Source organism: Dermacentor silvarum, chromosome 4 (genome assembly GCF_013339745.2).
Source record: "Dermacentor silvarum isolate Dsil-2018 chromosome 4, BIME_Dsil_1.4, whole genome shotgun sequence".
Classification (NCBI taxonomy): Eukaryota; Metazoa; Arthropoda; class Arachnida; order Ixodida; family Ixodidae; genus Dermacentor; species Dermacentor silvarum.
In genome coordinates this window covers 63,089,361-63,105,731 of record NC_051157.2, presented here as the reverse complement: position 1 = coordinate 63,105,731, position 16,371 = coordinate 63,089,361, and the positions used below count along the sequence as shown (strand labels likewise).

Here is a 16,371-nt window from a genome sequence, read left to right as displayed (position 1 = left end):
TTGAATGACAAAGATGATGCAAATATTTTCCTCAACTTGTTCATTCAAGGCCTTTACGTTTTTAATATCAGCTGCATGCACTGCTTTGCTGGTTTCGAAATGATATAGTTATAAGTTCGTGTGATATTTTCTTAACTCATTAAATAGACAAAAAAATAACGTGGAAGCATTGATATCACTTATTTCTGCCACAATTTTTGGGACATACGAATATATTATTTTATGAAAAAATACTTATTTTACTTGACAGTGTGTAGCGTTCAATAATTCGTTTGCAGCATCTAATATACAATAGCATTGGCAATGGCAATACAGTTATTATTCATGTATTTGATCCCTCGACAAATTTTATGAGGAGGCCGCGCTGCAACATATTTTCAATACTACCATTCTCAGTTGAGAGCATAGCAGGTGGGCATTACAAAGGGAATCGTGTTTTAAAGTAAACAGGATCAGCATTTGGAAAACATGCGCACTGTAAACACACGGACACACACAAGAAAAACGAAGCACATTCGCCAGGGTAGGAGTAAAACAATAAATGTGTTCGCAGTTTTTCACGCAAAGAACATCAACATCGCAATAAAATTTAACAGTGTACAATTAAGCGCATTGTGCATATCCCATATAACCTTGTGAATTACCCCTTTTGAACGAATGAGCTCCTTTACAATACTCTCGAAGCCGAAATATATGTTTATGGAATGGAGATATTTCTTGTTGTGTAGTTGGACTTGTAAGCTTGATGTCTAAATTTTTATATTGCATATGAACATTTTCATCAATTTTCGCTGAAAATAAAAACAAGAAAAACTCAGTTGCCAACGCGATTTGGCTGTTTCATATAACGAGAGCGTATATGATTTCGATGTAACGAACCCGCCGTGGTTGCTCAGTGGCTATGGTGTTGGGCTGCTGAGCACGAGGTAGCGGGATCGGATCGGATCCCGGCCACGGCGGTCGCATTTCGATGGGGGCGAAATGCGAAAACACCCGTGTACTTTTGGTGCACGTTAAAGAACCCCAGGTGGTCCAAATTTCCGGAGTCCCCCACTACGGCGTGCCTCATAATCAGATCGTGGTTTTGGCACGTAAAACCCCATAATTCATTTCGATGTAATGTTTCCTGTAACGCGCTCTTGAAACGACACTCACGTCAGGGTGACAATTTCATGGCCTAAACTTTGTCTTAGCAGTTTGTCAATTTCTAGCTATACAATACCTGCAGTGAGTACCGCTGTTATAATTCCTTTCATATAAACAAAGCAGTAAATCTGCGCTGTGGCGCTTCAGGCAAACATTACCCAAGTGTATTGTTATCACTGCCTCTTCGTATCTGTAACTTCTGGATGTCTAAATTCTATTCTGCCAGCTCTGTCACATTGAGGCGCAAGGCAACCTGCCCTTTTAAGCTAAGATTTCAAAATTTGATATTGCCGGGATGACGTATACAGTGACGAAATGATGTTACGCAACCAAACTGCATGAGTGAACCGGGATCAAACCAGTTGACTAATCTTAGCCTTGTCGCTGAACTAGATCTGCAATACAGGGTGTTTCAGTTAACTTGAGCCAAACTTTAAAAATATGCAAATGCTACGTCGCTGGACAGACCAAGGTAATGTTGTTTGCTGTCTCTTGGAGATACTCAGAATATTTTTTGCATTCCGCCTAATTAGATAATTAGTCTTAATTAACTGATTGATTAACTTCTCAATTATCATAATCAGATCAAAAGTGTCAATGAGAACGTTGTAGAGTAACATGAAAAACTCCCGATACAGCTTTCTGTTGCTCAATACATGCTACAAAAGTGTTTTTCTGAGCGTGAAAGAAGCCCGCAAATACACGCAATATTGCCGCGCGACTGGCCGCTTCAGGCACTTTGCGTGTATTCGCGGGCATCTTTCACGCTCGGAAAAACACTTTTAGGTATGAAGTATTGAGCAACACAAAGCTGCATCGGGAGTTTTTCATGTTGCTCTACAACTTTCTCATTGACACTTTTCATCTAATTATAATTAGGACTAATTATGTAATTGGGCTGAATGCAAAAAATAATCAGAGTACCTCCATCATTTATTCTTAAATTTCTTTGAGTAAAACGCTGAAGAAATAAACATCGCCATCATCCTTGGTCTCATTATGTTATTATAATGTTTAGGCATTTATTTTGTTGGATTCCTCTGGCTAAACAAGGAAATTGCATATTATGCAATGTGCCCCCCCCCTGGCAGAGATCCTGGGTGTGCTACTGGATTCGGCATTGTTTTTTTGCCTTGTAAAACATAATGTCCAAAGGGGATCGCAATAAAAGAATCCGACTGCTATTTGGGAGGACACAATTTCATGCGTCTAAGAGGACGGACCGAACAAGACCTGTACGCTATGCTGTTATCTTATTAAATAACAGCATAGCATAACTAATAACAGCATAAGTAAATATGTTATTCGTGGGCGGAAACCTGGTCCACCAAACGACGTAGTCGCAGAATGTATCTACAGATTAGAATTTGAACACTTGTCAAAGTAAACAGTATAATGTATTCCGCACCAAAAGGGTGCCAACGCTGCTATAGATCGTCATATGTTTCGTAACAACTCATTGCTGCTGAACCATAGCTTAGAACTATAGTGAGAACGCTGCAGTAAGGTAACATTAGCGAAACGAATTTTCAGAAATGCACAAGTGATCTCCGAGGCTGATTGTAGGCTCAAACACGCGCGCACACGTTGCGTTGAGAGCTCCGTCCGCCTCAACGCCACCAAAACTCTGACCATGCTGACTTAAATCGCGTCGTTACGTCTCACGGAACCATTTCCCCTCGTACAAAACGCCATGTCATACTAAATAGACCGCGCGAGCACGGAAACAACCACCAGGAACACTAAGAGCGTCTACTTGGCATACAACATGGAGTGCTCGCCCAAGCCAGTACAGCACGTCAACTGCCCATAGTTGACACCACTGCCTAAACACTATGGCGGCGCCGATGAAGATCTATATGCTTCACGGACGGAGCACATACAGGTACACTAAGTTCCAGGATTTCACCTTGTGTATTTGCCTCATCTAACGATTTTAAGAACAAAGACACTTGTAAACAAAGAAAAAATAGGTGCGCTGAAGAAAGATACTCTGTAGATTCATTGCAGCCGTTCTCCAAGTCAACCGCTATTGGGAGAACTTCTGTACCATACCCTAATACTCTAAGATACCCTGATATGCCTGCTATACCTTAAAACCTCACGTCATATGACTTCATTGTCATAATTCGACAAATTCGACACTATGGGCACCGTTCACTGTTTAGATGGCGCTACGACATTTCATGTTTCGCCCCAGTATTGCCGACGCCGGCCGCTAGAGAGGCGATGAAAATAATACGCCATTCCGAACGACAACGGCTTCCTTATCGTCGCTAGTTTGAGAGGTATGCCCTGCGCTTTGACGATATCAAGCTAACAATTGTTCCCGCTGCTCATATCGATTGCGAACGCGTGCTATCATATGCAGAGCATGCGTACTTTGATATTTTCACAACTCGGACACTCTTCTTTCGTGATAAGCGATCGAAAGTATCACGGCAAATGTATACAGCGTCTCTCCCAGTTTTGCTGTTTTGACACTGGCCGTCCCAAAGCTTCATTTGTAGTGGCGCATAGATCGCGCGCAAACTGCAATGCACGGTGCAGCTATGCCCGTCTTGGCACTACGAAAGGTAGATTTAGGTGCACGTTAAAGAATTCCAGGTGATACAACTTTCCGGAGTCCCCCACTACGGCGTGCCTTATTCGATCGTGATAATTTAATTTTAACTGCGAAAGGAGTTAGGTTGTGTCGACCATGCTGCATTGCCGTTCCTGATTGTGGAAGTCGCTGTTCCTGCAGCATGTGCACATATGCGTTGCTCTTCCATTCCAGTTGAAGCGGTTTCTGCACCATAGGGGACGCTTCGACAACCCAGAGTACAGCGCGAACACAGTAAGTCGTAGTTTTCGGCCTCCAATATATATCCCCAGTCGACGCCTTCACGTGTTAAATTACGGTAAGCTTTACGTACTGTTCATAAAATTGCGTGTGAAACGCTGCTAGTTCGCTTCAGCATCCAGATGTTGAAGCATACGCCTGCAAAGGGGCGCTTAACCTAAGTGCATTGTCAGCGTTCCATGTTATTTTAGGTTACAATCTTCAATAACATCCCTAACCAGAAAAGGTGTCGACAGCTTTGCTGGTTGAGGCGAAGACAAGTCCGAAAACGAGCGTTTGATTTAGCCGTATTAAATGAACATTTGGGCAAATATTGGTTAGGCATAATATGAATTTTCAGCTGAATGAAGACGCGTATAGCGCAGAAAGGGAAACATACCGCCGGTACTTGCAAAATTTTATTGCAGATAGCGTCGTGTACATATCCACTTGCTGGCACATAAAGCATTAAGTCACCGGGATGCGTTCTTTCTGTGTCAGTAAATTACAATTCTTTCTGGTTTAAAAGAGTACCGACACATGCTTTCAGAGTTGTAGCAACTCAACCACACACTTCTTGCACGTAAATATAATGACCCTTCGCAAGTAAGAAGATTTGAAAACATAGATTACGTTAGTGATACGCAGGCGTGCAAACAGGACCTTCTGGGGCATAAATAAGATTAATTGAGCATAACTTTCGCTGACTGATGGAATACCATTCAATATTTCGATGCACAGTCGCGATTGCAAACGTACTTAAATGTTTGCCGACAGATACTTTCGTTCAGTCAGAAGATCGAAAAAGTTCGCCTTACGGTCGAGCCCAGGCATATCGTTAATAGCAGTAGCACGCGCGTTAGCCAGCCCTCGGTTATCTTTCGCAATGAAGAATAGTCTTGCTTAGTATCTTTCGCGAATACGCACACGTGTTTATTGACTGACAGATTGTCACGCTGCCTTCCCTTGAGCATGCGCTGATAAGCTTTGTATCTTCCTTCTTTTCGGCCATTGTGTAAACTTCAGGTGATAGCCGTGTTGTCTTTTCGTTATCGTGTCCATGTTTGCACGCCTGCCTTTCAGTAACACGAATCCTTACCAACTTGCTCAACGTTCAGTCGTTTGAAAATTCTCTTTTAATATAAGATGCTTTAATCTGACACTTATCTTGATTGTCAAATTTCGGACCTCTGGCAATAGAATCTTTGCTTCTTCTGCCAGATAGCTGATGGAAGTGTTTTATCGTTCATATCGCCTCTATAGGGGTAAGGCATGCGTGAGTGAGGCTTCAATTTCTTTGTTTAGTAACGAGATGTTCTTGCGTGGAATGTTGCAGCGCCTTTCTCCGATTTTCTTTTTGTTGGTATTAACGTGATGAGCCTCACTGCGCATGTGTAGTAACTTGCTGAAGTTGAAGGGTTCTGACAGAAATGAATTTAGTGAAACTCTGGTCTTAGTCGACGTTGCACTGTATATTTCCCTAAACATTATATAGACCAACTAGCCCAGCGACAAGTTTTGTTGACGCTCGTTGTAAGGTCGGCATAAAAAAAATAAGCAGAACAGACGAAGTCACGAAGTGACGTAATCATGAGCTGCAGTGCTGACCTGCACGGGAAGATTTAAACTTGATTACTTCAACCATGCCACAAGCTACCAGCGGCATGCCAGCAGCACAACGACTTATACCCACTGTGCCATCGCCGCGAGTGTAACCAGTTCAGGGTAACCAGTTTTTTACTGGACAGTGCATAGGTAGTAGATCTGAGCAGACGATGATAAAATCTTTGACGTCACACGGATCTTTGCCGTACCAAGCCTCCGCTCACAACAAGCCATCCTCTTCACAATTCCAGAAGTGACATGTATCAATCCAGCTTAACTTCAGAATGCCCGTTTAGTGTTTCTTTTTTCATTATTGATTGTTTTGACCATGCTAGTTTGGAGCCCCCTCCCGCAAGCGAAGTTGCCTCATGCTGAAGTTGCCTCATGCAAGCGTCATCGCGGGCCGAGAGTTAGATGGTTCTTCAATGCGAAACGCGTGAAATATCCTCATTTGCTTTCAAATGCGGAATTCAACGTCCAATGAATACGTCCACAATCGTAAACTTAATGTACGTTCAAAATTCTTCAAACAGAATGAGAGTACGCGTCAAAGCGGATGCGCACGTGGGAGGTTTCTATCGTGCACTGCGTCGACAGCAATCGCTCAGTTCACATGAGTCATTGTTGCCTTCCTGTTTCTTTAAATATCTTAGCGAACTGTGCCATAACAATTTAATAATGTTCTTCGTTTGATTCTCTACAGTGTGGCAAGATGACACAAGAACTATACCCACCCATTAAAACATATTTAATTTTGTCCACAAGAAAGGACGATGGCTTAGGTATATATAGCCTCATATTATCCGTTCGATATCTCCAGATGCCCTTGTGCTGCAGTCAGGGGGACGCTTGTTTTTGGGCCGCCATTGTCAGTGATAAACACGAGCAGGCTCTAGTACCCGGTAACCTGCCCCAACCGCGTTATGGCATGTTTTTTATGTTTCTCTCCGCTGAAATGGCGGCATGCCAACCTACAGCTGTTTTCCTCTATGCAAGCAGTGTGTCTACGTGTACATTTCCTGTCGCCAGTTACATAAGCGCAAGATAGGACGTTCAGTGCGCCGACATTACCTGTGAGCTCGGCCGCTGCGTGGCCGATGCTGACTGTTCGCCCATATTCCACTCTAATTGTAGTGGTTAAGTGTAGCACCTATGATTTAAGTCACACAGTATACTTAAAGGAACGTGTGCCATGCGCACATGGTTAATTATCCGTTTTTCGCACTCATGATCGAGCTACAGTAGAGCACCGTCGTAATAAGCTACATGATTCGCCTAAAGCCATGCTACGTAGGCGACGCCAGTCGGGTTTCTTGAACCAAGGATGAGATTCCTGTTAACAGTGGGTCGCGACAGCTTATCCGAGCGTATGCCCCATATATACATGTATACTCTAGCGTTAGCGAGACCACACTTAAGCCGTGATAGATGACCGCGGTGATGTACGAGTGCACACGATGTCAAAGCATGCTGCGCTTCTTGGTTTGCTTCCCCCTGTTTCGTGTATACTACTTCGCTTTGATAGAATCCCGAATGATGTAAGACTCAACAAGTTATAGCTCCTGCAGTCAAGGCCTCTTACCGTCGCCGCTTTCCGCTTTGTAGTATAGTCAATGACGCGATCGTGGTGCAAGTGCAGGAGCAGAAATTGATTTCTGGGGTTTTACGTGCCAAAACCGCGATACGATTATGAAGCACGCTGTTAAAGGACCCCGGGCGGTCAAAATTAATCCGATGTCCCCCAGACTCCGAGTTAATTTTGACCACCTTGTGTTATTTAACGTGCACACAATGCACGGCACACGGGTGTTTCTTGCATTTCACCACCATCGAAATGCGGGCCGCCGCGGCCAGGATTGTGCAAGAGCATGCCAATATATCCCATCTATCCTAATACGGGGAAACAAACTTGTGGTCGCAGGGTCATGTGATGCGACGAGCAGGCTATGTGTAGGTCAGAACACCACCGCAAACTCAATGAGGTCAGTAGCAGAGAGCACGCGGCCCACGAACTTTCCACGTAAGTCCTGCGGCCTCCCGCATGTTTATCCTTCACGATGGTGGCTGGAACTAAGAGGGCACATATGGTTGTCGGCATTATGCGAAATGCATATATTGTTGAGAAGGCAAACTTCCGCGACCCGCCGCGGTGGCTCAGTCAGCTAATGCTTGCGCTGCTGAGCACGAGATCGCGGGATCGAATCCCGGCCGCGGCGGCCGCATTTCAATGGAGGCAAAATGCAAAAATGCACGTGTGCTTGCGTTGTAGTGCACGTTCTCGTGTTCTCGCGCTATAATATTATACCAGAACGTCTGACCCACTTGCTCAAGCAAGAGCTGGGTTACGAAACGTGCCGAATAGCTTAAATGGGTGTGCCCAAAGTATTGCTCTTTGAGTAATGCAAGTGCAATAAATGTCTACTTTTACACTTTCCCTTTGGTTTTAATGTTTGACAACTTCCGTTAAGATGAAATTTAAGAGTGAACTAGATGAACATATTTTCTTGGTCAGTTCCAGTTTGTTTTAACGGGCACCTACCCAAGCCGACGGCGTTAGGCGGGTGTCGCCAAGTGGCTGGAGCGCTCGCTTCACCCTCGCGCACAGGCAACGCCTGCGCATCCGCACAGCGCAACTTTGTAGCGCGCTGAAGAGCTCTTCCAGCCACGACGCATTTGAATGCTTATGAATTCCACGAAGCCGATAAGAGGGCCCGATTGTATAAACTGCTGTTATATGCTCTTCCGGTAATGCTGCACGCTTATGTTATTCGTATACGTGATTTCAGGTGTCAAGGTACGTCGGATTTGCCATCATCAACTTCCTGATGACCGGGTTTAAGGTGCGTTGGGCTTATATGAGTGGTATTTCCTGCTTTCGCTACGTCGGCTGTATCGCGAACCACGGTTTGTCCGCCAACGTGTATCTGAGCTAGTATTCTGCAGGGAAGCACGTGGCGCGAAGCATGTCTCTCAGAAATCATTCATACGTAGATGCGATCATTTGTTGCCCTGGTTTGCGTAAAAGAAAGCTGAAACTGGTGTACTGAAAGGTTTGATAGAAATCCCACTTGACATTTTTGGGCCGAAAACAATAGTTACTTACACTGATCAAGACGCGGGGGTGTTTAATTGCGCTCTGTGGTTATATAATCGGAGTAAGAAGGACACCGCATGCTTAAGCAGGTATGAGTCGACTATGTAGAACATCGACCGCGAATGCCAGCATGGCGGACTCGTTGCAAAGGTTTTACCCGGTGTGCGCTCCTGTGACGTAGAGAGGGATTCAACATTACACCGGTAGAAATAGTGCAAACACAAGCATTTCCTCTTCGTTATGAAGTGTTTATAGAACTTACTTGAATCCGTTCTAGCTTGTGCTGCGCTGAACCAGTGAATCACTGGTTATACTTGCTTTTATATTGTGCTCTAGTAACGTTATTGCTTTGCATATTCAACGTGTGGCACTTAGTTCCACCTATGACAAGTTAATCACTTGCTGCATGTGGCATATCCTCGTCTGAGCCATAAACTCAGGGTCATAATCGCTTTTCACTTTCGGTTCTTATTTCCGACTGGTGCGTTTCGAACGAGAAAACCCTTTCTTTTTTTTCTTAAATGCCAAGTTTAATTGCTGAAGGAATGCATCTCTATTTACGAGGAGAAAGTAACCGTCTCATCATGTTTTCTATCGTAAAGCAGTCTTTTGTTTGCCTAAACACAGAGACGAAGGCGTATACACTGTCTTGTGGTAGGTTGACATGTTGGTGCTACGTCCTGAATTTTCGTGTAAACTGACGGCATTCAAACGCACTTAATGGGTGCAAACAATCGTCTGTGATGACACGATAAAATTAGCATCAACTTTCACAAGACCTGACGTCAAGAACGTGATTAAAGCGCGGTTCCGCATGTATCTGACTTCATATCCTGGATGGATATTTAACGTAATCACTTCCGAGTTAACTTCGGAATGTATTTTGGGTGATTCTCATTTTAATATACAGGGGTTTGCGCAAGGATAATATTCGCTTTTCGCCAACGGCGCGGTCGATCACGTGCCTCCTGTCTCATCACACGTCTGCCACTCATTGACCCCGTATACCTTTTCCACCTTTTCAGGCTGTCGTGATGGTGCGCTTGTTCGAGTTGTACGACGACATAAGCGAGAATGTCAGGGTGGACACGCTAGTCGCCAAGCTTCGAGCTCTACTGGCCTACAACAACCCCAGCTACTACGGAAGTCCTGCCCGATCGAAGGAGGCGACGTTGTTGGCCATGTCGATAGGCGCCGGCCCGCGCTGACGAGGCGTCTGATTGCGCGCCGTCCCATGCTCTATCTGTGAACTATCTCTACCGTATACGACCGCTTAGCGTTAAATATATGCGCCGTCATACCAAGTACAGCATACTTTCACGATGTCATTTCGGCACATGGCAGCAATAAGTGCGTTTACCATTAAGTGATACTGTTGACAAAAGGACAAGCCAAGTGATTTGTGTACATGTTGCCATAAGTATCTTCTTTCGTTACAGGAAGCCCATAGGAATGTTTCCTAACTGTAGTGTCACCATGAAACGTTCCTGTTTTATTTCTGAAGTCGTGTTCTTTCTCTGAATTTTCCACGCACATACGACAGACAAGAAATCATCACACCGGGTGTAGCCTAACGCCCTAATCGCCATGTGGGCCTAGATGCGAGACTTCCCCACCCTCTTCCGCTGTTGCCAGCATGTACGATGACTGATGCAAAAAAAAAAAAAGTTCCCATCCTTCTAATCTGACTGTGGCGCTATTTTCCAAGTGCTCAACCTGGAACTCTTGGGTTTTCAAGTGGCGATTGACACCGGCAAAATTTGTAATTTTCTGGGCTCGTCTGCAAGAGTTGTCGGCTTTTTTTTTTGTAATTACTTTTTTTGACAGGTGTCGCAACTGTGGCGGCGTAACTCTACAACTTTCTAAATAAAGAGGTTCCGTGAGTGTTTGTAACTACAGGTTTTATTAACTTCCTACAGCTATGATTCATTGACGTGCACCGCCAGTGACTGGCGGAGCAGAAGCTTTCGACCATACAAATTGGGAGGCAAGTTTGTCGGCTCGACCACCCAGCCGCAAGTTCACTCACCATCTAGAGCAATAGTTGACCCCAGAGGCACACAGAATCAATGTAATTTGTGTGGCTGGCTGGTTCATCTTAAATAGCAGTAGTTGAGCTCTTGGTAAAGACGAGGACAAAAAGGAGAGACACGGGCACTCGTCCTCGTCTTTACTAAGGGCTTAAGCGCTCAACTATACTGCTATTCAAAATGTAATTTAACTTCTTACTTTCTCTCAGGCGTGGATACAAACTCCTTGAAAGAATACACGAGAAAAAATGTTTTTGGTCGGTTTTATTAGGCGCCTAAAACCCTGCTTTCACACAGATGATGATAATGATTATAATTATATGATGTTGAACCTGTCATGGCTCGCAACACTAAGGGGGATAGGAGGAGGAGGAAACAACTTATAAAAAAATTTTTCACGGCGTTGTAGGTGGCCGCTTGTCTGCGGCGACCTCTTCCGCCCAGGCAACAATTCCTTTTTGTAGCTTTTCTTCAGGAATTAGGGTCTCCCATGTCGTTTCAGAGGGAGCTGGCAGAAGCTCTCTGGGTGGGGGAAGACCCTCGCATTCCCAGAGGATGTGTCGTTGGTTTGCTATGGCATTTTTGTCGCAGTTTTGGCATATTGGGTCAACCTCCCCATCTGTGAAGATCGCTAAGCGATGAGGAGTGATAAAGCTGTTAGTTTGAATTCGGCGGAGGACAGTGGCCTGCGCTCTTGTAAGGTTGCTGTGTGGTATTGGGTATATTCTCCTGTTCTCTTTGTATAGGTTGGTGAGTTCGTTGTAGGAAGTCACTACCTCTCCCATCGGGGGGTCCGGTTCCAAGGAGAGCGCGACCCGGTTGTTAACGCTCGGGCCACTCTATGCGCTTCCTCGTTACCGGGATTTCCCGAGTGAGCGGGGACCCAGACAAGATTGATTTTGTTCTGTCGTCCTGATTGAAGTTTTTCAAGATCTTGGCTGTATTTAGTCCCACACTGCCCCTCATAAAGCTGAGAATAGCGCTCTTAGAGTCGCTCAGGACAGTATGGGTAGTTGGGTTCATGATGGCCAGCGCTATGGCCACTTCTTCGGCCTCTTTGATTGATGCGGCTCTAGTTGAGGCCACATTTACAATTCTAGATTTTCCGTCCACGGCACTCAGGGTGTATGTGTTGTATCCCTGGTTGGCGGCATCGACAAAGACCGCGGTTTGGTCTTGCGTGTGCTTTTCGCGTAGTTTGTCTGCCCTGGCTTTCTCCTGCCATCGTGCCTGCCTGCCAGGGGTGTTTTTGGGTAATGGCTTGATTATTAGGTAATGTCTGATTGCGGGAGGTAGTGGTGCTCTGCCTCCCGTGGTGTATATGGGTTTAATGTTCAGTCTACTCAGGATGTGTAGTCCCGTCATCGTGTCTGATAGGCGTATTATTTGTGCTGTTTTGTGTGCTTCGATCAGCTCCTCTAGGGTGTTTGTGCATTCCAAGTTGGAGGAGCTTCTCGGTGCTGGTATAAACAGGCAAACCTAGTGCCCATTTGTACGCTTGTCTAATTATAACTTCTATTTTAGCTTTGTCTGATTTCCTGAGATGATAATAGGGGAAGGAGTAGACTATGCGGCTGATAGGAATGCCTGAATCAACCTACACAAGTCCATCTCCTTCATTCCTCTGTGTCTGTTGGCCACTCGCCTGAGCAGTCCACAAATTTGTTTGGCGGTGTTCTGCAGTTTTGTGAGGGCCGTGGTATTCTGCGTGTTGTGCTGAATAAGCATACCCAGCACTCTAATGGTCAGAACCGGAGAAACCGGGCCGCTTTCCAAGACAATTTTGATCGGTGCCTGTTGTTGGGTGTCGGTGTCTGGCGTCTTCTTGGCTTTATTTCTAATGATTAGGAGTTCGGATTTCGTGGGGGAGCATGTTAGCCCGTTGTGTCTGACATACTCTTGCACAAGATTTGCTGCCTCCTGTAACGCGTCATTTATCGCACCATCCGAGCCGCTGTTTGTCCAGATGGTAACATCGTCCGCGTATATGGCATGTTTGATGTGTGGTATCCTGTTTAGTTGTTGTGGTAGGTTCATCATGGTGATATTGAAGAGTAGGGGTGAGAGGACGGCACCTTGCGGGGTGCCTCTTGTCCCTAGAGTAAGCTTTTGACCACGCACTTCACCCAGTTGGATGGTTGCCGTTCTTTCTTTGAGAAAGTCGGAAATGTAGGCGAAAGTTCTTTCGCCTACATTCAGCTGGGATAGGCCATTTAAGATGGCCTGATGGGCTACATTATCAAATGCTTTACAGACGTCCAGGCCCAGTATGGTACGAGTGGCTCTTATTGGGCGTGGAACTAGAATGTCTTGTTGCAGTTGAAGCATAATGTCTTGTGTTGACAGACACGCTCTGAAACCGATTAGCGTGTCAGGTAGTAGGTGTTCTGTCTCAATGTAATAGTTTATCCTGTTTAATATTACATGCTCCATGACCTTGCCTAAGCAGGAGGTGAGAGAAATTGGTCTAAGGTTTCCCAGTTCTAACCTCTTGCCTGGTTTCGGTATGAATATGACCTTGGCATGTTTCCAGCTAGGTGGAACTTTTCCTTCGGTCCAGTGGGTGTTAAAGAGTTTAGTGATTTCGCTGATCGAGCGATCATCTAAATTTCGGAGCATTTTGTTTGTTATGCTGTCTTCCCCCGGCAGCGGCAGTGGTTTTAATCTGGCTGAGGACGGCTCTAACTTCTGCTACGTCTATATCCCTATCTAAAGCTGGTTTGCTTTCTCCTTCATATTTAGCTGGAGTGGGTATGTCCTTGCTGGTGTTGAAGTATTTGCGCTGCAGTTCCTGTATTAGGTCATGCTCCTCCCAGGATAAGAATGAATGAGTTTCTGCATGTTCTTACTTGTGATTGATTTGGTTTGTTCGGGGTCAATTAGATGTCTGAGTAGAAACCAAGAGTTCTTGTTAGCTAATTGACCATTGAGCCGGTCACACATTTGGTGCCAGTGTTCTCTGCTCAATGTTTGCGTGTGTTTTCTCGATTTCTTTGTCGATTTGAGCTATCTTCCTACGTAAGGTCTTGTTGTTTTTTGTGACATCCATCTCTTCTGGATACTTTCCCTAGCCTCCCACAAGTGTATAAGCCGTGAGTCAGAGGAGGATCACCCATTCCCTCCACTAAGGGAGATAGGCCAAGAATCGGCCGGCAGGAGGTAGCTAAAGGAAATTCTTATTTCAAAACGAGAAACGCGAAGTACTAGAAAAAAAAGAGATGTTGCAATAACTAAACTAGTATGCGAGCGAGCCGTAAGACTAACTGAAAGATGAGTTAAAAGAGGTGAAGGAGAGAATTAATATTAGTAAAAAATTTGGAACACCCAATTTAGGTGAAATGAATTCAAATCTGGTCCATCGGTCCATATCTCTTTTTTCTTCCTAGTTTTCTCCGGGCGCTTCTATGCGTGATTTGGCGCAAATAATTGCAGGTTGCTGTTAGTTATGGAGGGGAATACCCGGATGGGGAGAACTGCCACCACGGCTCCACATCTTGTAAAAGAAACGCTTACCGAGCTGGCTCACATACTTGCATGTGTGGTACAAAAGCCTCGTTCGAAGACGCAAAGGAATTTATTACGTTTGCTTGATTAGAGTACTTCACGGGCTCGGGCTTACCCGAAAGCCCGGGCCCACGAGCCGGGCCAGGCCGGGCAGGGCTGTTTTTTACGGTCTCGACCCGGGCTCAGGCACGGCATGTGCTTTTTGACCCGGGCCCGAACCGTGGGCTCGGGGTTTTCTGACGCGGGCCCGGGCCGGGCTCGGACTTTCTGGTGGTGTGCATGTAACGTGCAGCGAGTTATCCTCGCGCGTCTCAACTCTGAAAAACATGTCTTTTTCGGTCTCGGGCAGGGTTCGGGCTGGTTTCGAGCCGGGCTCGGACCGGGCTTGGGCCTAAGGTAAAGGGGTGGCTGGCCGGGCCGGGTGGGTAACGTAGATTATTTCCCGGCCCGGGCCGGGCCTGGGTCTCGCCATAAATCTTTTGGTCGGGTTCGGGCGGGCAGCCCAACGTAAAAATGGGCCCGGGCCGGGCCCGGGCTCCAAAAATCGGCCCGTGCAGTGCTCTATGCTTGATGACCAAGTTCCAACCGCTTTCTGGAAAAGACATGTGAACTTGGTTGAGTATGTTAAGATGGGAAATCGCTCACAAGAGCACGGAAGCTCGAGCTTGCAAACTTGAAACGAGCGAAAAAAAAAAAAAGGTTTTGCATGAACATTCTACTAATTGTGCTACACCTGCATAACTGAACACAATGTGAAGGGGTGCTAATTCAAATGCAAATGCAAGAAATAAACCGTCGAAATAAAGCATAGTTACGTCAGAAGCCACACTGTTCCCCCAAAGAGAATGGGAGCTGTGCGTACCTTGCAGTTGCACTAGCTCGCAATGTTGAGCACTGCCACCGAGATTATAGCACTGCTTAGCGAAAGCAGGCGCCCCGGGCGCCCAGTTATCCTATTAGAATTACCTCTAGAAATCAGCCCTGTAACTTCTCTAGTGACATCTCAATTAGAGTTTTTTATTGTGCTCTTGCTAGTGCTTAACCAATTTTCTCGCGCATAAAGCTTGTTGTAATAGATTACACATTTATTTCATTCTTAGAAACACGTTGGCTTAATTCGCCTACATTATTGTTTCCTCTTATTTTTTTTCTAGTGTATTTTTAACACCGCGAACTCGTAGACCATAAGTCATAACCGTAAGTTCATATTAAAATTCGCCTTCCGGTTTTTTTTTTTTACCGATCAATGCCGTAATCACAAAAGGAAAGAAGAGCCGACGTCAGCACATCCTTGTGCTTCTTGTCCAGTCTTTTAATCTGCATCTTCAGAAAAGCCCTTGTTTTCTGGTTAATTTTATCTTGTCTGTTTCTTTCGAAAACTCTCAACCGGATGCGTTGTTCCACCTCACAGCTTTTCCTTAAATTGCCTTATACTCTTATTACATCTATTATGAACATGTAGCATTGTGCTTAAAAAAAAATGTGGTTGATCCCTCTTATATAGGAATCGGTATAGAACACGAAAGTGAAACGTGTCTTCAATGACATGCGGAGGCACCACATGCTACTTGCTCGAAAGCTACAACGCGCCGCAACCGACTGCGCTTACGAACGCGCATCCAAAGTGCATCCGAAGCGCAAGCGACGCGCGATGCGCCGCTCGGTTAGCACGGTCCCAAACAGTGTCGCCGTCTGGTGGCCTCCGGCGGAAGGCATCACCGGCGGTGCCAGCGTCTCCCATTAGAAACGCCCGGCGGTCGGCACACTAGTAAGTATATTCTAGGCACTATAGTCGCACTGCTGAGACCACCGAAGCGTTCACTGTCGGTGCGCGTTAGTGTCATAATGCAGTACTTCTCTTTTCTGCTCGTAGGCGGCGGCACCGCCCCGAGCAAGAGCGCGGGTACACGGAGGAGTGTTAGATATATAAGGCGCGTCTGTGTAGCTCTCTGCAATTGCGTTTGTGGCGCAATGGGTTAAACGCTCGGCGATCTATCGTCGCGGACCGAGAGGTCGTGGGTTCGATTTCCAAATTTTGCATGTTTGTGGAACTTTTTCTTCTGGTTTCTTTCTTTGTATTATGTTCGTGTACATTGTAAGCTGACGTATTTCCGTGACGGAAATACGTCACTGAAGTCTTGGTGGACCCCGGAATAAAACACTTTCGT

The 16,371-nt window shown here is 45.6% G+C and overlaps 1 protein-coding gene across 1 annotated transcript in view; it reads left to right on the top strand.

The window, feature by feature from the left end:
* LOC119448639 (uncharacterized) overlaps window positions 1–16,371 on the top strand; it is a 34,999-nt gene that overhangs the window by 3,265 nt on the left and 15,363 nt on the right. The window contains exons 2-3 of the mRNA XM_049666441.1: window positions 3,878–3,985; window positions 8,362–8,415. Coding sequence (XP_049522398.1) covers window positions 3,878–3,985; window positions 8,362–8,415 — 162 coding nt within the window. The remainder of the gene's footprint in view (window positions 1–3,877; window positions 3,986–8,361; window positions 8,416–16,371) is intronic.